General features: G+C 34.4%; 1 protein-coding gene and 2 pseudogenes across 1 annotated transcript; 2 read left to right on the top strand and 1 right to left on the bottom strand.

Moving 5' to 3' along the window:
- Positions 1-10,450: 10,450 nt before the first annotated feature.
- Positions 10,451-18,714, bottom strand: LOC148200489 (uncharacterized). The gene is made up of 4 exons (XM_088112963.1): positions 18,696-18,714; positions 17,252-17,343; positions 11,254-11,358; positions 10,451-11,166 (listed from the first exon to the last, which is right to left on the bottom strand). Exons 1-4 carry the CDS (start codon positions 18,712-18,714, stop codon positions 10,615-10,617), a joined length of 768 nt encoding a protein of 255 aa, XP_087969089.1. The 3' UTR covers positions 10,451-10,614.
- An 831-nt stretch (positions 18,715-19,545) lies between these two features.
- Positions 19,546-20,359, top strand: LOC148200490 (UDP-glycosyltransferase 83A1-like; annotated as a pseudogene).
- Positions 20,360-21,062: 703 nt separating this feature from the next.
- On the top strand, positions 21,063-22,570 carry LOC148200491 (uncharacterized; annotated as a pseudogene).
- The last annotated feature ends 202 nt before the right edge of the window (positions 22,571-22,772 follow it).

Raw genomic sequence — 22,772 nt, forward strand, 5'->3', positions numbered from 1 at the left:
TGTAATATATTAACTGTTGATCTTTTTTGTTCTGTACAGATGCTGCTTTTTGGCTGCATGTTATAATCTTTTCCATGGATTTGAATGGTGAGATATGTTAATATATGATTTTCTTGTAGAAAGTTGAAGCAAATCTTCTTGTAATCTTTCATATTGTTGTAGAAAGTTACTCTAAATAGCCTTTATTTTCTTGTTAAAGTACTTGTATTTTAGGGATAATACTTTAAAAGAAAAATAGTATTGGTTGTGGTAACGGTGTGTCTTGGCAGTAAGGGTGCTTTACTTTTTCTTAAAAAATGAAAAGAAAAATCCAAAAGATTTGTTAAAGTATGCTATAGAAAAACACTCTTATTAGTTGGGGTAACGGTGACAAGCATTTGTATTGGCAGTAAGAACGGTGGTTTGCTTTTTCTTAAAAACCCAAAATCAGAGCCAAAACCTTGTATAGTCTGTGTGATACTGTAAGTCAGGCAGTTGTATTGGCCATGGTAACGGTGCATTGTTTTTTCAACCATAGCAGATAAGTGAGAACAAGTTTCGTACTTTAATAATACCCAACTCAACTTGTTCATTTGATGAGAGAAAGAAATAGTGATATCTTGTTAGGGAAGAGAAGAAGAACAAGGGATAATTGTTTGCCGTATGTGTTCTTTTTTAAGGGTAAGTTATATATATACACTAGTAAAAAAAAAAAGATTTTAACGCGTCTTATATGATCGAAGCATATCAAAACGTGGTGGCATTGTTATTGTCTTGGTTATAGGGGGAATCGAGGTATATAACCCTGTAGAAATCTCCTCTCTCTTATGCAAGTCAGATTTTTCATTTGACAAACTTTTCAAAAATAGGGGAACCGAAGCGTATAACCCTCTGCAACTCAGACTTTTCATACGAACAATTTTCTTCTTCCTCTTCACGCGAACTTTCCTTCCTCTCCATGAACACCCCCAGACAGCACCTTCCTCTCCACGAACAACCCCAGATAGCGCCTTTCAGCTCCGACAACCGTCGGGGAGCTTCCATGGCGTGGTGAACATTGGCGCCATGGTGATGGACGAGTCCGACTTCCGCACGTTGGAGGATTCAAGCGACAGGGTACCCAGACGATAGGAAAACCCAACCACGTCTTGGGATGCATAGCGATGTTCATCACGATGGCCAAGACCTCCTCCGTGATTCCAACAACGTGTTGTTTTGATTGCAATCTCCTTCCGAATCAGATCTCGACGAAGCCGAATTAGAGTGATTGGAAACGGTAGCCTCGTCCAATTGCAGTTCTCCGTTCGGAGAAAAGGAGCAATGTTTGAATTGATTGCAGATACACGAAGAAGGATCAAATTGAGTATGAGGTAGAGAAAGAGAATGCGAATGAGAATCCATTGACGGTAGAGTCAGGAAGGATGTTAGTCCCCAAAATGGCGAGTTAGGGTTGCTTTGATTTCGTCGAGGGGGTTTCTCAATGACGTGGTAGGTGGATCGAGTGTGGTGTCATTTTCATAATCTCCATTGCGATCAAGTCTGCGAAAGATAAATCGAAGGGAGAGGAAGTGTTTTTGAGTGAATCTGGCATCGTCTTCTTTGTCGCGGACGATTCACTAGCGAAAATTCAAACTCGCGAGTGCGCGATCCTGTGGCGTACCCTTGGCAGTGGAGTTGGAAGGACGTTTTTGGGGATGGAGATTTTGGGACTTCTATGGATGGTGTTGACAATGAGGTGATGGGGTTGGGGTTTGAGTATGAGGCAGAGGAAGGGGAGGTGAATTACAGTGAGAGTGGTCGGGAGAGGGAAGACGCGACGGAGAAAGGCTAGTGCAAAAGAAAAAAAAACACTCTACTGTCTCGGTTCAGATCTCAACCAAGGCAGTAGAGTCCACAATACTACCTCCGTTCACAACCGAGACAAAAAGGGATAGACTTTTTGCCTCGTCTGTATATACTTCAGTTTAGGAATCATTGTCTATGAATCAAAATAACCGATGTATTTTCTCTGCACTAGTGATATTACCTCCTTAATTTCTTAATGCATATTTTCGTTTAGTTATTCATTCTCTTTTTTTCTTGGAGAAAATTGGAGAAAGCAGTGACGAAAATAGTTTTGATATAATGTATGGCATCTATTTACCTTTTACAAATCATTTATATCTACGTAACATACCCATTCATCCATATCCATTTTAAAGCTTTTGTTTTTCTTGTGTTTACAACATGTATTTTTATTATTTTAGAATGGTGCTGCTATATATTATTTTGGGGGATAAGTGTAACATTTAGATGAAATATGTGAATAAATATTTCAATAACGATTTGTATGTATTTAAATTTAATGGTTGTTATTCTTAATTGTAACAATTAATTTTAATTATTTAAGTCTTCATTAAATGTAAATTCAATTTTTTAAATATGAAATTAAATGATGAATTCTAACTTCAACTTATATTTATTTAAAAAAATTATTTTTTCTTTTAAAACATTTAATAGCATTAAATTAACTTAAGTCAAACGTCTCCTAAATATTATTTCATTTAATATATATTTGTGTAGTCTCATGGATTCGTAAAACAGGAAAAAACAGTGCAGGAATGATTATTTACAATTCAGATCTTAGTATTTTATAGTCATAAAAAATTCTTCATCTTCTAATTAGAAGGAAAAAAAATTACAATTTCTCAGAAAATGTTACAAACATGGTTTTTAGGCTTAAAATAAAATTAAAATAATAAGTGAAATGATGAAAGTAAAGATGAAACATATATTAATAATAGTTTTACAATCAAATCCTATAATTTACTCAATTTTGTATACTCACAAGTCTCACTGTTTTATGTGTTTGTTTGTGAAAACCTTATTCAGTCACATTGTGGTCCATTTCAAATTCTTTAACATATTCTTCTTTTGGCTTTATGCAACAGAACTATATTATACAACTATTTCTTTGAACAAAACTCCAAAAAATCACAATAAGCCTTATACTCTTTTATAATTTAAGTCTAATATAATAAATCGTAATTTGATATTAAAAACTACAGTAAGAAAATGTATTATAAAATTAAATTAAAATTTAAAATTCACACTAATAACAATTTAATTTTATTATTTTTAATAATTTTATATGGAAATTAAAATAATTTTTTACTGTTTGAAACCAAAATATATAAAAACAATTTTTATAATGCAATAGACATTACAAGAAATAAATATATCCAAGCTAGGTAAATAAACAGGTCACATTCATTTTTGTGTACGAAAGGAACAAACAACATTTTGATACAAAATAATGGTCAATGAAAAGTAAAAAAGAGTATGCAAAAAAAGTAGAAGAAAAATAGGAGAGAGAGTATTTAAAATAGAAGAAAAGTATGCAGATATAATTGAGACACTTTTTAAACGATGGACTAATTTGACATTTTTAAGTAAAACTTGAAACAAAATAAGATATTAAACCTAAAAAAAAGGCCTTGAGTTCCTATGTGTCCTTCCACTGTTCTCATATATATATGTATACAGATATGTATGTATACAGATATGTATGTATACACATATATATATATATATATATATATATATATATATATATATATATATATATATATATATATATATATATATATATATATATATATTTATATATCTTTTGATATGACACATATTATAAGTGGGACAATAGTTATATCAATTGTTTGTAATGAATACATATACGCATAAAAAGTTAGAATAAAATTATTTTAAATTAAAACTCTAATATATTAATTTAATTAAGCTATTATGCAAGGTTGCTGTAATAAAGAAATAATATCAATACAAAAATTAAATTAAGTTAGCAAGTAGAAAAATGAAATTCTTTATCAGCATTTTATACAAATTTTATTTATAACTTTTCAAATAAAACTTGAAATGAGGTAAAGTTTAATTCTAATCCTACATTTTCATATTCAAAGAATTCATTTTTTCAACTGTACCTTCTAAAATAAATATTTTAATTTTAGTTTTTTACATATATATATATATATATATATATATATATATATATATATATATATATATATATATATATATATATATATATCATAAAATTTGTATAAAAACATACAAAAAAAATAAAGCTAGTAACATTATTATATATATTCAGTTAATCTTTGAAATTTATAAATAATTCATATACACAATAAATAATTCATACACAGTGACCTAATAAAACTATTTATGATGAACAACTTTTACAAATAATCCTACATATTTCAAAAAATGGATTATAAGATTGGTTTCCTTGAAATGAAACCTTGTTCAGATATCAATGTTGCAATCTTTGATTCAAGTGTAATGACTTGAGATGATGGAAGTAGGTTCCATCTTGAAACTGAGGTTGGCCAATCTTCTCCCACTAGTTGAGAAGTACATATTAAAGTGTAATGCAAATTCTAGAAGAATGTAGAAGCTCCTTAAGATAGAAGAATTGAAATGTAATACAAGTTCTAGAATATTCTAGAAAAACCTAAGATAGGAAGAAAAATCAAGAATATTCTACATAGGTAAAAATCTAGAACATTCCACATAAGTTGTGGCTAGTATGTTCTAGAATAATCTATGGGTCTATAAATACCCATGAACTCTACCATTTGATATATGTAGCCAACATCTATCATTTTGTATGAACCAACATCTACTACAACTAAAGACGACTACAACACATCTTCCAACTACTACTTCTACATTCAACTATCTCTACATTTTCTCTACCACATCAACTACTCCTTTCACAACCTCAAAATACTAACAGTGGTATCAGAGCTACGTTCGGTCATCTACTGGGTGTAGATAAAATTTTCAACTACCTCAACCAAAACTATAACTCATTCTACTACTTCCAAATATATTCTCAACACATGGCTACTACTAATCAAACATCATCAATTCCAGTACCTATTTTCAAAGGAGAAAGTTATGATTTTTGGAGTGTCAAAATGAAGACATTCTTCCGCTCTCAAGATTTATGGGATATCATAGAAGAGGGATTCACTATTCCAGAAGACACCTCTACTCTTACTGCAGCTCAAAAGAAGGAGTTGAAAGAAAACAAGCAGAAGGATTCAAGGGCTTTATTTGTTCTTCAACAAGCAGTTGATGACACAATTTTTCCAAGGATAATTGGTGCCACAAGTGCAAAACAAGCTTGGAACACAATACAAGAGGAGTTTCAAGGAAGTGACGAGGTACGCAATATTAAACTTCATTCTCTAAGACGAGAGTTTGAATTATTAAGAATGAAAGAATCTGAGACCATTAAAGACTACTATTCTAGAATAAAAGAAATAGTTAGTCAGATGAGAGCCTATGGGGAAAATATTCTTGACAAAAAGATCGTTGAGAAAATTTTAATTTCTATTCCCCAAAAGTATGATGCAATCGCAACCGCGATTGAACAAACAAAAGATTTGGCTACATTGTCAGTCACACAACTAATGGGCTCTCTTGAAGCTTATGAACAAAGATTGAAAAGGCATGAAGAAGACTCGGTTGAAAATGCCTTTCAATCAAAACTAAAATTACGGTCTCAGAATAAAGAATATGAAGGAAATAAAAGTAGAGAAGAAATTTCTAGAAATAAAGAAAATCCTAGAAGCTTCTCGAAGACTCGTCAAGAAAAATATCCTCCATGTGGCATATGTAAAAAGACAAGTCACTTGGAAAAAGATTGTTGGCATCATGGAAAACCTCAATGCCACTATTGCAAGAAATTTGGTCACGTAGAAAAGTATTGTCGTAATAAAAATAAGTATCAAGCAAACTTTGCGGAAGAAGATAATCAAGAGAAACTCTTATTCTACGCCAATCAAGAATCTTCTGGTAGAGAAGGAAGTTGGTACTTGGATAGTGGATGCAGCAATCACATGGCGAAAGATCAAAGCATCTTCAAAGACATTGATAAATCTGTCAATGTCAAAGTTCGGCTAGGAAATGGCACCACAGTGGAGTCTCGAGGCAAAGGAACTGTCATGGTGGAGACAAAGAAAGGTACTAAATTCATCAAAGACGTTTTACTAGTTCCAAATCTTAAAGAAAATCTTTTAAGTATTGGCCAAATGATGGAGAATGGATATTCTCTTCATTTTGAGAAAGATACATGCAAAATTTATGACAATAAAATGATAGAAATTGGCCAAGTAAAAATGGAGAAGAGAAATAGAAGCTTTCCTATAAGCTTCAAACCTGGAACTAATATTGCCATGAAGGTAGAAGTTGATGACTCATGGCTTTGGCATAGGAGATTTGGCCACTTCAACACACATGCCTTAAAACTTCTATATACGAAAAACATGATGAGAGATCTTCCATGCTTGAAGGAGAATAATGAATCATGTGAAGGATGTCTCCTCGGAAAACAACATCGATTACCATTCTCGACAGACAAAGCATGGAGAGCAAAAGACTTATTGGAGTTGATTCATACCGATGTTTGCGGACCGATGAGAACACCTTCACATCATAACAACAGGTATTTCATCCTCTTCATTGATGACTTCTCTAGAATGACATGGGTCTATTTCTTAAAGGCAAAGTCAGAAGTTTTTGGAGTATTCAAGAAATTCAAGGCCCTTGTTGAGAAGCAAAATGGAAAACAGCTAAAAGTACTTAGAAGTGATCGTGGCAAGGAGTACACATCTCACGAGTTTGACAAATTCTGTGAAGATGAAGGCATAGAGCGACAACTTACAGTCGCATATACTCCACAACAAAATGGCGTGTCAGAGAGAAAGAATCGCACAGTTATGGAGATGGCAAGATCAATGCTGAAAGAGAAAAGTATGCCTAATACTTTTTGGGCTGAAGCAGTTTACACTGCAGTTTATATTCTAAACAGATGTCCAACTAAAGCAGTCCAAGATAAGACTCCTATTGAAGCTTGGAGTGGGAGAAAGCCATCGGCTAAACACCTACGAGTATTTGGATCTATCTGCTACATACATGTTCCTGATCAAAGGAGGCACAAGCTTGAAGACAAAACTATACGAGGAATATTTTTGGGATATAGCACACAGTCAAAAGGCTATCGAGTTTACAACCTACAAACTAAAAAGCTCGTCATCAGTCGAGATGTTGAAGTTGATGAAAATGCTTCTTGGAATTGGGAAGAAGAAAAAGTTGTTAAAAGCAACATTCTACTTCCAGTGCAACAATCTCAAGAAGAAACTCAAGAAGAGGAAGAAAATTTAGGTACGCTTTCTTCACCTCCACAACAAGATTCTTCACCTGAATCTAGTCCAAGAAGAGTAAGATCTTTGGTAGACATATATGAAACTTGCAATATGGCCATGATTGAACCTAACTGTTATGAAGAAACATCAAAGCAAGAAGTATGGTCAAGGAAATGGAGGAAGAAGATCAAACTGAAGATATGTTACCAAGACAAAGATTTGAACTACTATGCACAATGTTTGGAGTTACCGAATTTGCATTAAGGAGGAGTATTAAAGTGTAATGCAAATTCTAGAAGAATGTAGAAGCTCCTTAAGATAGAAGAATTGAAATGTAATACAAGTTCTAGAATATTCTAGAAAAACCTAAGATAGGAAGAAAAATCAAGAATATTCTACATAGGTAAAAATCTAGAACATTCCACATAAGTTGTGGCTAGTATGTTCTAGAATAATCTATGGGTCTATAAATACCCATGAACTCTACCATTTGATATATGTAGCCAACATCTATCATTTTGTATGAACCAACATCTACTACAACTAAAGACGACTACAACACATCTTCCAACTACTACTTCTACATTCAACTATCTCTACATTTTCTCTACCACATCAACTACTCCTTTCACAACCTCAAAATACTAACAGTACAGGCTAATGACGGAATGCCAATTTCTCAATTTGTGACGGGTCTTACAAACAAAATGGAAGACGAGTGGTTTGCAATTTGGAGTAGGAGAAAGGAATTCCCTCTTTGAATGATGAATTGAAGGGAGTAGCAAAGGCAAGACGACTGGTTTGCAATTTTGCAATTGTGAAATTGAATCAGTGAAGAGTTATGTTCATCTACACTTCCTTTACTGATCAATTCTTTAAACATTGATTCAACTTCTCTTCCCTAAAAATAAAGAACCTGATTAAATTTACACACACAAGAATAACATGGAAGAAACACTTGATAAATATATTATGAATAGCTGCCACTATAAGTGTAAAGCAAGAATTAAGCTTCAATAATAATACCATTTTTTTGTAGAGTAGATAATTTAATGTAACAAAAGACAATATGATTCCCGGTGAAAAAACTCAATTAAATGACCAGCTGCAAAATAATCTAAATTTTAACTTTTAAGTTATATGATACTGATAGAAATAAGTAGCTCCAAAATTTGTAACATCCTTTGTAACATTAAAGGAATTTGCCAACTTTTCAATCAGTCAACTATTAAATGTAATTAATAAAAGAAATGAGAAAATATTCTTAACATGAATCCATAGCTTTCTGAATACTCTGCAAAAGTTTAAAAGCTACAAGTCATTTTCACTCACATCGTCATTACCTTATCACAAGTTAGAAAAATAACATACCTTTTTTAATGTTTTTGAAGTCTTCTTAACTGCAACTAACTTAAAATTATATCCCTTGGTTCTTTGATACAGAGTTCCTGATACAAAACAATATATTTTTTCCTTTGTGCTCTTCCACTGTTCCCACATCTTCATATATATATATATATATATATATATATATATATATATATATATCTTTGATATGATGCATATTATAAGTGGGACAATAGCACTAGATCTAGTTGAGATTTCTTCCTTTAAGAGTGGTCTAAGCATATCACACTTTTATAAAAAATACAAACATCTAAAATAACAAAAGAAAAAATCCAGGGACCATTCAATCAAAACTTCGATGCACAAAGTAACATGTTACATTACAAACACCTCAACAATGCACCACCTAATTTCATTAGTGCCAAGACAGGTTGGAAGAAATCACATTTACAACTGTTTAAATCTATTCAGAAGGTTACATTATGAATAACATCAATTAGGTTAGACCAATAGACCTTTGATTATAGTTATTAGGCTTAATTACCTACTTAGTCCTCATGTTAGGAGGTAATTTTCTGTTTAGTACCCAGTTTTAAAAATGTAGGCATTTGGTACCTATGTTTTGAAATTTGTATCAATTCAATCCTATCCAGTTAACGGCGTTATAATTGATGCGAGAAATTAAGGACGTTAATGAAGATGCATTCAAACATTTGATAGCTATTCCACCCAGGCTATCATTAACGTCCTTAATTTCTCGCATCAATTATAACGCCGTTAACTGGATAGGATTGAATTGATACAAATTTCAAAACATAGGTACCAAATGCCTACATTTTTAAAACCGGGTACTAAACAGAAAATTACCTCCTAACATGGGGACTAAGTAGGTAATTAAGCCTAGTTATTATTATCATTATTAAACTATAACTCTTGTGTGCATGCTCAAAATGTAGGAAAAAATACTACAGATTCTTACAAATTTTATGAATTATTCTGAGTTGAGAAAGACAACCATGGTTTACATTTTATGAACTTTACTGAACCCATTGGAAGCAAGCTGAACCCATTGTCACCACCATTCAGCACAAATATGAACCTTAGATGAAAAAGCAGTGACCGAGTTTAGTGTTGAGTTGGGAGCGCGTTGATGGTGAAGAGTAAAGAATCGGTGACCTGAGGAATCACACATAAATTTATTATTATTGGTAAGAGGTTTGCATCTTTACACAGCCATTGCAGAGAAATGTTATAACTGATGTATCGTCCAATATACCAATAGAGTGTTTCTATAATTATACAGCCATGCACCGATGTCCTCTCCAATGGGGTGCCTCCTTAATGACATATCATGTGATGTCCAAAATGAGATATTTTATGCTTTTAAATTTTTTAAATCATTATTTTACACTAAATATGTAAAGTATTAAAAAAAATGTATGTTTTATATTATAATCACTACAAAAAAGAAGGGCATTACCGAAAGCCATAAGCCCTCGGAAACAGCCCAAAATCGTCGGTAGAAGGCATTTACAGATGACTTATCGATGGCCAAAAGGCCCTCGGTAAATCCCTTGTCGCTAACATTTACCGAGAGCTTCCGCCCTTCGGTAATTACCGAAGGGCAGAAGCCTTCGGTAATTACCGAAGGGCAGAAGCCTTCAGTAATTACCGAAGAGCAGAAGCCTTCGGTAATCAGCGAACGTGGTTATTTACCGAAGGGCAAAAGCCTTCGGTAAGTTCGAGGGAGATATAAGACACATTTGTATTTATTATGAAACCAACAACATAAATAGACCTGCATAGCAATTTTCATACACCAACAGACCTGCATAACATTTTTCAAGCACATACAGACCTGCATGATGTGCATCTCAAAGATGCAATCATTGATCAATAATATCCATAGAACATCCATTAATTAGCTGAACATGTATTTATGGTTAAAACATAAAACAATGTGGAATAATGATGTTCTAACATCCAAAGTCATCCAGTTGATCTAACATAGAAATGATCTAAACTCCAAATGTTCTAATATCGAAATGTTTGTATAACAAGTAATAACAAAATGAAACTAATAATGTACATAGTTATCATCAGAATGATCTTCATCATCCTGCTCCTCTATTGATGGCTGGACTGGTGTGGGTTGGACTGATGAAGGTTGGACTGATGAAGGTTGGACTGATGAGGGTTGGACTGATGTGGGCTGTTGAGAGGCAGCGGGTGACAAGGAGGGTCGTGGCTGGGTCGGAGGGATATTGAATTCATCCTCTGAAGTTTGAGGCAACACTCTCATGACCATGGCCTTAAAGTTTGTAAACTCTGCTCTCAGATCAGTGATTTCCTGGTCATGTTGCTCTAGTGCCTGCGTGAGGCGGAGAATGACCTCGTCAGGAGCAGTGGTGGAAGAAGAAGGTTGGTGCTTCAGAGTACCTCCTCTCGACGTTGTATAGTTTGCAGCAAGTTGTCCTGCACCGTACACTCGTCCCTTTTTCTTCCCACCAACGATGTCGACCCAGCACTGTGTCCTACGGATGTCATCTTCTGCATTACTGCCATCATCCGGTGTAGGAGCTGACTCATGTTCAGATCTAACCTGTGAAAGTCTCGTAGAAAATTCTTCCTGTTGAAACATTAAAAGCAATGTTAGGGAATGATAGAATGACATAAATGAAAAGTTAGTAAGTCTTATAATGTGGAATTTGCTTACATGAGTCTTCCGAGATCTTTCATCAATGAATTGATTAGTTCCCTTCCTTACATGAGTCTGTGCAAAGACCTCATCAACATGGACCGCCCGTCCCAGAGCTTGTGCCTGTAAGATAATTTACAATTAGAAGTGTACATATGAAATAGAAAATGCATAACTTATATATGAAAGAAAAAGTTATCTAATGAAATTTTACCATACGAATGGCATGCTCATGAATGGTTATCGACCCACCAGTATGCAGGGTGCCACCCTTTTTCAGATGCTCTGTTTCTCTGCGCCTTGGCACACTTATTGCGAAACTCTAATGTATTCCAATGAGCCAGTAAAGAGTTCCAAATTTGTTCGCCCAGCTAGTAAGGGCGCTCTCCTGCATTGCGGGCATCCCTAAACATCTCTGAAGCCGATGAGATGCTTTCATGTGGAAATTTCTGTGTATCTGTGTTTCATGTTCAGGTTTCCACTGCACCTTCATCTGTAACATTAAACAGAACAAAAATTGATTAATGAACATACTAAAATAAGAGGGACAATTAGTTTAATGGATTGCTCACCTGAAAGCGCTCCCAGAATGGCTTTCTGTCGTCATCAGGTATTGCTCCCCAAGTAGGCCATGGACTTAAAAACTGTTGCTTAATTGACCGTGTGATGGCCTGGGAAGCAACCCTAGATGGAATAAACTTGCATAATAAAAGTCATTTCAATTACAGTAAGGTATAAACATGAAATTATACGAAGAGATTAAAATCTTACCCTTTACCATATGGCTCAATCCATGGTCGATCATGGAGGGGCGGGTCAAGACCTTCACCATCACCACTTGAATCTGGATCAGCAGATGGTGTGACAATCTCAGAAGGTGGTATACAAGATGAGGAAGGTATAAAAGTAGGGTCAGGGAGAGGAGTGGGGGTAATAACCACAGGGGAGGAGTGAGGGTTATAATCACAGGAGGAGGAAGAGGGTCTGCTGCAAGGGTAGTAGAAGGGTGTGCTGCAGGAGTAGGAGAAGGGTGTACTGCAGGGGTAGGATCACGGTGTATTGTAAAGGTAGGAGTAGGGTCTACTGCAGGAGTAAGAGGCTGTATTGTAGGGGTAGGAGGAGGACCCACAGATGATGTACCGGGGGTAGCAATGGTAGGTACTCTAGCAGACACCCTAAGTACATACTTTGGTGCCTGCCGTTGCCTCTTTTTAGGCCTTGCTACCCCCTTTCCTTTATCCAGACGTTCTGATCCTTGTCCTGTCATTACTGCATTGAAATGGTTACAAATGAAGGGAAAAAAATAAATGAATAAGGAAGGATCAATGGTTTTGAAAGTCAATGTATAAATAATTCCATACAACTTTTTAGATAGTATTTTAGATAACTCTATTGAAATGATAGTTCAATTTGCTACAATAGATGTCGAACATTCAATCGTCGTCATCATTATCTTCATCTTCATCGCCTTCTTCATCATCGTCATTATCATCATCATCTTCTTCTTCGTCGTCGTCGTCATCATCATCATCTTCTTCTTCTTCTTGTTCTTCTTCTTCTTCCTCTTCTTCTTGTTCTTCATCGCCTTGTATTAGTGCTTCTAATTCATCTCCATCACCATCAGGGTCGACCAATGCGGTTATACGTTCAACTTCAATAATTTGTTGTGGTTGTGAAATTTGGTCAAGTTGGTAGGCAACGTCTTCCTCAACCTCATTTGAGTCAATGCGACCTCTAGGCTTGGTTTGTATTGCTACGACCCAACCACGCTTGTCAATATTGCGGAATGGTGGATATGGCACATAATAAACCTGTTTGACATTAGTTGGTAGAATGAAAGGATCAAACGGTCTATATCTTAATCTCTGGTTGAATTCAGTATCAGTTAACCAATGTGTGAATTCTTTCCTTGCGTGACGGCCTGATTGTCAAAAAACTGATAATGCACCTTCACGTGGTTCTACTTTCCATTGCATTTCATTTCTGACATGAGTGGGGGATAACATGAAGTTTTTGAATTAATGTGAACAAAAGTATGTTGTCTCTCTGTGCAAGTAGGCTGCACAAATTGAGCCTTCTACTCTAGCTTTATTTTTAACTGAACGTTTGGATTCTCCCATAAACCTCTCAAATGGATACATCCACCTGTATTGCACCGGTCCCCCAAGCCAAGATTCATATGCAAGATGAATTGGAATATGCTCCATTGAATCAAAGAATGCAGGAGGGAATATTCTTTCCAATTTGTAGAGAATAATTGGGATATTTTCATCCATCTTTTTAAGTGAATTCTCCTTTAGTGTCGTGCAACACAAATCTTTAAAGAAGTTACTAATTTCTATCAGTGGATTTAACACGTGCATTGGCAAACAACTGAACGCAAGAGGGATGAAAGTCTCTATGAATACATGACAATCATGACTCTTCAACCCTTGAATTGTATCGTTCTGAACATTGGCACATCTGGACAAGTTAGAAGCATATCCATCTGGCATTCTAAGCTCCTTGATCCATCCACACACTATTCTTGTCTCGTCTTTTGACATGGTGTAATTTGCTTTTGGTTTAAATAATCGGCCGTTACCTTGCGCCTTCAACTCTAAGTCTTTTTGTCCACAATACAAAGGTAAATCTTTTCTTGCTTTCTCATTATCTTTTGTCTTACCTATAACATTCATAACTGTGTTGAACACATTGTCAAAGAAGTTTTTTCTGTGTGCAGGACATCGAGGTTGTGTCTTAGCAAGTTGTCTTTCCAATAGGGAAGTTCCCAGAATATGCTTCTTTTAGTCCAATTATGCCATTCTCCAAACCCTTCTATCCTATTGTGACCAGATTCAGTGACTTTTGGATAGTCTTTAACTCTTCTCCAAACGTGTGATCCAGTCAACTTCGGCGGGGGCAAATCCGTTTCAACTTACCCTTTGCGAAAAGCCTTTTTGTTTCTTCTAAAGGGGTGATCATTGGGCAAGAACCATCGATGACAGTCAAACCAACTACTTTTTCGACCATAACTCAATTGGAATGACTTTGTATGTTCCATGCAATGCGGACAAGCTAATCGACCATGCGTGCTCCAACCAGATAACATGTCGTACGCTAGGAAGTCATTAATAGTCCACATCAAGGCTTCCCTCATAAGGAAATTTTGCTTCCTTGAAACGTCATACGTCCAAACACTATTCCATAACTTCTTCAAATCATCAATCAAAGGCTCCAAATAAACATCAATCAATGATTTGGGATTAGATGGACCTGGTATTATACACGATAAAAACATGTAAGGCTTTGTCATATACACATCTCAGGTGGTAGATTGTATGGGGTAACTATCACGAGCCAACATGAATATGGTGATGCAGAGGCCTGAATGTACGGGGTAAACCCATCAGAGCATAGACCAAGTCTGACGTTACGCGGTTCACTAGCAAAGGAAGGATGTTTACGATTGAAGTGCTTCCAAGCTTCACCATCAGAAGGATGACGCAAAAATCCTTCAGTTTTGTTACCATCATGCCATGTCATGTGTTCTGATGTTTGCATTGAAGTAAACATTCTTTGTAATCTTGGAATTATAGGCAAGTAGAACATGAACTTTAAGGGAATAGGTTTTTTTTGCCTCCGGCCAGCATGCATCGTATGATATCTTTGTGAGCCACAAAACTTGCATTCAACCAATAATGCATCATTTTTGCCACTATCATTGTCGTAGAATAACATACATCCATTAACACAACAATCAATCTTCTTGGCTTCCAATCCCAACTTTGAGACACATTTTTTGGCTTGGTAATAATCTTCGGCAGAAAATTGTTTGGTGGTGTCAAATCTAACATCAATTTTGTATAAAAGTCCACTGCTTGAATGGGCACGTTCCAATTAGATTTGCCAGCCATGAGTCTAATGCACACTGATAATTTTGACTCAGTTGAACCTTCAAATACAGGTAGATTTGCCTTTGTCAGTAAATTGTAAAACCTCTGAGTGGTTTCATTTGGAGGCTCTTCATAATGACTATTGTTTGTTTCTTGTTCAGCATGGCAACGAAGAGCATTGTCGACCATCTCTTGCATATCGGCAAATTGATCTATCTCAGATGTATGTACAATAGTATTCGAACCTGATGCAAGCCGTTTTTCAGCTGCAGTGGAGTTCGAAGGAGTTTCTTCCCTTTGAAATGTCCAAACCGTGTAATTAGGCATGAACCCTTTTTGGTATAGGTGAAGTTTGACGACTTCATCTTTCAAAATCCTTGTACATTCGCACTTGATGCATGGACATCGAATCCCTCCATCAACAACATAATATTGATATCGTCGAGCCGTCTCCACAAACTCTTCAACTCCAATGACAAAAGATTCCTTCAAACCTCTCCTTCCACTATAACAACGGTTGTACACCCATCCACGATGGTTGAGTGAGAAAATGGGCCATGTTCTGTGACAAGCCAAACATATAAAAATTTAGCCAAAACAGCAACACTCCATGTGACATAAGTAATAAACTTATTACTAATCAAGTCAAACATGGAAGGCAATTTCAACACTATTGTCATAGGCATTCAATAAGGGCATCCAAAGAGAAGTCCTCAGTATTGAAATGCCTTTGACATCCTAAGTGGTTGTGTATACAATTTGGGGGAGTCAATAATCTGACATTACTAAAGTTCTCTTTTATAGAGTACTTTCACGTATTTTGTATATTGTAAGTGTTTAAGGTACTATTACCCTTCTCATTCTATTGAGAATGTTTTTAGTAACATAGGACTTTAAATGACTACTTAACTTAATCAAGGAGTAGCCTAATAAATGAACATACAATATACAGGAGCATACAATATATACATCAACATACAACATATAGATGAACATTCACTGGTGGTCTAAATGCAGGTTTGATAACAAATTTGTCCAAGGAAATAAAATTCTCACCTACTTTAGTCTATTTATAGTGTTCGATAGTCAAATTCTATTTTTCTTTTTATTTTTCAATTGACACTTCAATTTTATCTTTCTTTTATCTTTTAAAAGTGGTGTAGATAGTTACTTTACTGTTTTCGTGACAACTTTAATATACTTTTCGGTCTTTGGACTTGTAGTGTATTTTAGGTACTACTTTTAGGTTTCTAAGTTGACAAATTTTGAGTTTTAGGTATTTTATGTAGTGTGAGTGCTTAAATAGCTACGTTCTACCATTCTTAACTTGTTGGGATAGTTTATTTGTAGTATATTTTCCTAGTTTAGTGCAGTTTGCAAAATTAGTACAATATTTTTCAGTTTTAAGTAGTGATTTTTAGTTATTTCATCTAATTTCTGTTTAACTCCACCTTGTTGCTGTTTTCTGGGTTGGTCTTGTGCACTTACACATTCTATAGTCACTTTAAACATTGCCTAGTTAATTGAATGTTATAAACTCACTTTTGGTGGTGTGAGGGAGTGATTATTCTACAGTTTTGGCCATAACAAAGTCAGATTTCGAAGTCTACCATTTGTATGTTGTGTCACAGTTTGAGCAAGTCTAAAGTGATCTTTAAAAGTTGGAGCAGAGTTCAATTATTGATATAATGGTGTAAGTGCATAATAGTATACTAAACCATCAAAATTCAATCAAAACTGGGAACTGGCAAGGTGTTTTTTAGTAACAGTTTGGATGGACCAGCACTGGAAAATAATGTATATAATATGTGAGATAAACAATAATACATAACTTTAATCTATATTTTAATGCTTGAGGGATTAAAGTAGTATAATATTTAACGTAAATATGACAAAACATTGATGGACCAGCACTGGAAAATTGGCAACACGTTGTGACAGGGGAATGACTCTGATTCACTGCCCTTTTACCATACAAATCATAATTTAAATCAAATAGAAGTCCACAGTTCAAAATATTCCAATAAGGTTATCTACAATGCTAAAATAAGCACATATCCAACAATGTTTACAATAAATGCACATTCAGGCAACAATAACAGGACTTTGAAAAATATAATTAAATATCATTGACTACATACTTTTTTCAGATGCTTAACTTCTCGTAATTTGCAACACCTCAAAATTTGACTCCAACTTCTAATAATTGAACACTGGGTCTTCCTCCAAAAACCTACATTTGCAACATATAATAATCTTTAAATACCAACATATAATAATCTTACATATTATAATCAAACAGTAGCTTAAAATGAATAATGCACGAGAAAAAGTTCTTCATTTGGTGGTTTGACACCCAAAAACGTATGCAAATGTTTTAAACACTCGACTAAAGGTTCAAACAACTTGATTTGATTATTTTAATTGTGTTTAAACTCTCAAAGGAGTTATTAGGTACTACCATAATACTTACACCTATTTTGAGTATTAGGTAGTTGTTTACTTTTGAATAGGATATCAAAAGCACATATTCTTAGCCTACATTAGGCCAAATTCCACAATTAGGTACTTTTTAGTACATAGTTTAAGGTTTTAACTAGTGTCATTTTAAGTAGTGTCATCCCATCATTTCAAAGTGAACTTAGTTCAAACAGTCAAGTATACAATAAATATACACAATAACAATAGTTATTTAATTATCTACTAACAAATCAAATTTGGTCAAGAAGCAACTCCAAAATCACAATCAGGAGACCAATGGCTGGTGGGCTACACACATTTGATAGAAAAATTCTGCAAAAAAATATATTTGCAGACATACAACTTAGAGAAAGGTAATGAGCAACACAACAGACTAACTCCTGAAGATCAACTCTAAATCAGATGCAGACAAGCAATTAAAGCTCAATTATGAACAACAGAACAACTTTCACATATAGTGGAGACAAAACCAAGATAGTGAACAAGACAAGCAAGAAACAACCTATTTACAACAGTTGGCACAAAGCACGGTGAGCACTTCCAAGGACATAAAAAATACTCCAACAACATAAATAGAAAAAAAGGAAACTTCAATTCTCAAACAATCTTATTTCGTCCGAGGAAGTTAGATTAAGTTGGAGCCACGTGCAAAGTTTCATATTTAAAGCAAAACTTTCACTTTTGTTTTCGGAAAAGAAAACAACACAAAAAGGTAATTGAATGAATGAACCAGCAATACAGAAAAAGATTAAAAATTGAGTGTAGTATATAGGTGAAGAAGTGATGGAGAAAAAAGGGAAAGAAGACGAGGGAACTGAAGTGGAGAAATTAATTCATTTCTCTCTGTTTTCCCCTTTAATCAAATAATACTTTCAAATAATTATAGTAACATTGATAAACTTATCATGATTTATGGATAATAAGTTATTTTATTATTACAATTTCTATACAATTAAAAAAGATTGTTTTTTTAAACTTATTTGCTATTGAATTTAGAAGTATAATCTGGACAATTTTTTTTTTCCTTATATAGTGTGTATGATTGGTCTCCTCATACAAGTACCATGTTACGCTTGCAAACAATTAAGTTCACATTACAACTACAATGATCTTTATCAACCATATCAGTTATTGAGTTGATAACCAAAAAATAGAACTGATACAGATGCCAAAAAAAATCAGAGAACCTGTTTCTGCATATTTTGGAGTTTTCTTAAAATAGAAGAACAGAAATGAAAATTACAATGATAACTCTAAATAAATGTTAGGTTTCAGAAATAAGAGAGGAAGGTTCAAAGGAAAAGAAACAGAGAGAAGATGGAGAATGATTATTTTTGTTCCGTTTTCTCACTCGAAGCAAAGACTCTATTAGGGATATAACTAAATTGTGCAAAGAAAATAAAAGATTGAGCAGCTGACTGATAAGTTACTGTGTAAACTTTTTATGTAAATAACTCCTTGAATATAATTCTGTTGGCATGTTAAATGAAATATTAATCTATGTAATTATATCTATGTAAGTCCTTGAATATAAGTCCTTGAATATATCAAGTCCTTGAATACAATGTTGACATTTTAATCTATGTAATTATATCTTTTACTAACATCATGTATAAAAGTATACACAAACGAATTCATTTTAAAATTAAAGTAAATAACAAAACAATATTAGTTAAGATTATGAAAAATATTCATTTAAACATATTTAAAATAAGAATTCAAAAGTTTAAATGATTATATTTGATTTTCATTCCTTTTTTCTGAAAATGTTCCTTTTCTCATAACGAAAGAAAATTTTAATTTCAATTTTCTATTTCTCAATTAAATTCAACAATTTAACTGATTTATTTAAATGATAAATTTAACCTGGACTTTTTTTAAAACATAAGTTACATTGTTCTCATTAATTTGTTTACAATATTTTCAATAACATTATTATTTTAATCTCTTCTTCTTACATATTATTTATTTTAGTCATTCTCTCTCTTGTATAGAAACCATGAGGAAGATTATTATTCTAATTCCAGAAATTCAGTTGACCAAACCCATCAACTTTGAATTGTACGAGATACATCAGTTGCCTGTATGGACTTTAATAACTATATATATAAGGCAAAAGCATCATACACACAAACAACACAAACACACATTTCGTTCCTACAATTGATTCGAGTCTTCCCAATTGTTCTATTGTTTCTACCTATTGATTCACCAAAATGGACATCCCTCACTTTCTTTGTTTACCATTGCCTATTCAAGGACATGTGAACCCCCTCATGTAGTTTTCTCTTCTTTTGGCCAAACATGGTTGCAAGGTCACTTTTGTCCACACAGAGTTCAGCCACAAACGAGCCAATACTGCTGGTTGTGACAACAAGGAGGAGGCACTGGTAAAGATGGTGACTCTTCCTGATGGTTTGGACCCTCAGGATGACAGAAGCGATGTGGCCAAACTTTTTGTTTCAATGAAAAGCACCATGCCTGCTCTGCTTCTAAAGCTCATACAAGACATTGATGCCTCCGATGTTGGGAACAAGATAACATGTATAATTGTTACCATAAATATGGGTTGGGGTTTGGAAGTAGGAAATAAAATGGGAACCAAAGGGGCTCTTCTCTGTCCATCATCTGCAACTTCTTTGGCTTGTGTTGCCTGCATCCCAAACCTTATTGAAGATGGCATTATTGATTCTCATGGTACTTATTCCCTTCCTTTGAATTTTTAATTATGTATTGTAATTGCTTCTCCCATGTGTTAAATACTTGAATTAACCTCGCTGAAGAGTTATCATACCAGTATTCAAAATGTTACTTTTTACTGACTTTGTCAATTACGGATATGTGCTGGTTATTAAAAATGTTAAACTTTTTATGTAAACATTTATGTATTATATATATATATATATATAAGGGGACTTTTTTCTTATTTCATAAAGCATTGTCTTAATATACATAGTAGTCATTTCTCCAAATTACTTTTACTTGCTTTTCTTTTTCTTTTTGCAATTATCAGCTGCCAAGTCAGAAAGCTAAGTGGTTTTGGTGACTATTTGTGCCTATTGTGATGACATTGGTTTGTCATGATTTCCCATTTATATCTTTGATGAACGCCAGATCCTAAGAATGCATATAGCTCTGAGGAATATCTTAAAATTACAGAGGAATAGCTGAAGGCATCTGCTGCACAACAACAGGAGCAAACACCTCCCAAGGAACGCGAGGATGAGCCTCAAATCAAGCCACCTGGTTAGTCTTTTATGTAGCATTTTTTTTATACTTTTTCTCTCTTTCCACTCTCTTTTCTCTCATTATTCTCGGGAGGCAATATTCCTGGCCTCTAATCCAACAACTCTACCCAATCACCTACACATTGTCACTACACCCCTGGCGAAAATCACACGAAAGTGACTGAACCTAAAGGGAAGGGTCTAAGACAGGAGGCCTCAACCTCAGATTGAGAAGGTGAAACGCATGGTCAGCTACAATTACTATAGCTACTCTTCAGCAGGCAATTGCCTCCTATTTCTGTGATATTAGATCAAATTACAACGAACAACATTTACTTTTATCTTATCTTAGGACCTAGTAATCGAGTTCACATTCCAAAGAAATTCAAAAATATGAGTAAGGTCCACCACAATTTTTGTAAATTTTTATAAAGGTGCTACTTTTATAAACTTTTGTTGTTGCTAGTTTAAGTTAAAAATTTAAAAATTTATAAATCTCTTCAATAGGGTTTTTATTTATCATTTAGTAAGTCTCATTTCTCAAATTAATCAAACAGTAAAAAGCAATATAGACATCTACCTACAACCAGAAGTTTCATATAAGGGTAGGGACCTATATATATTTTCATCATAGCTATATTGCTAATATGGGTTTCTAAGTTTTCACCACGGTTCTTATGCTTTAGCTGTTGAGGTCTCTTCTAAACTTAGCCTTTGACCTAATTTTGTAAAATTAAAACTTTAACCCTACTATTCATACTGTTGAGGTCACTTGGCTGTATTCATACACTTCTCTCAAACCCTGCTAAGCCACCTTTCATAGATTGGTATTGCATTCTTGGAGTGAGTATTTCATACATACTATACTACCACTTTTCTCTCTTCTTTTATATGATCATGCTAATTAATCTCTCCATATTGGGTTCTCATAGGTGGAAGAAAATGCAGGGTTGCTCACCATCCGCCAGCAATACCGTAAACTTGGTAGGCTTAACTCCTTTTTTTCTTCATTTTTTTCATGGTTTCTTTCTTTGTATAACAAGAACTGTTGCTTTTGATTCAGCCCTGCAACTTCATCCGGACAAGAACAAACATCCAAAGGCTGAAATTGCTTTCAAACTTATATCTGAGGTGAGTTTCTGACACACAGTGTTCTTGAGTAAAGAAGTTAATTAAACGCTAATTGGATTTTTGTTGTAGGCATATATGTGTCTGTCTGATGCTGAAAAAAGGAAAGGTTTTGACTCAAAAACAACTACAAATTTATGCTTTGAGAGCAATAGAATTCCATATACATATAAAAAAGTCCCTGTCCCTGGCAATTCCAATGGGTCGACACGATCTTACAAAGTTCGGAGAAATATTAAAGAGATGAGAGAAATGTTGAAGGAGGAGGCTAAGGTTATAGACAAGTGTCTCCGAGCAAATTTGATGTCAAAGAAATAGTCTCCACTGTACAATCCTGCAGATTACAGACATGGAAGCAGATTTTTGCATAAAGTTGAGAGAGAAGTTCCTATTTTCAATCCATTGAAATACTTGTACCAAGGATATCCTCATCTCAGAGATCATGTTCATCACAATTGGGAGACATATTGGTACTTTGATACACAAAATCTTGTGCAGAATCACAAGGGAGAAGCTAAGTATCTGTACGTTGATTGGAAACAAATCAAGGGGAAGTTAGAGGTTGAAAGGTTCATAGTTGAAGTTTGGCGTACTTAGAGCACACACTTGCAGGCATTAGAAGCAAACGCAACTCAATCTTCACCACCTCGTTTGCTTTTATTTTCCCTAAACTACGATTAAGGTTATTTAAACCTTCTCACTGGCATGCCAATGAGAAGCCCCTCATTCCAATTGAAAACCAATCTTTCTCAATCAAACAACATCATACACTAACATCAAACAGATTGAAGAACATTGTAACTCATAATGAATTTTTAAACGCACA

The sequence above is a fragment of the Vigna umbellata genome, chromosome 4 (genome assembly GCF_029865625.1).
Source record: "Vigna umbellata cultivar VRB3 chromosome 4, Vumbellata_1.0, whole genome shotgun sequence".
NCBI lineage: Eukaryota > Viridiplantae > Streptophyta > Magnoliopsida > Fabales > Fabaceae > Vigna > Vigna umbellata.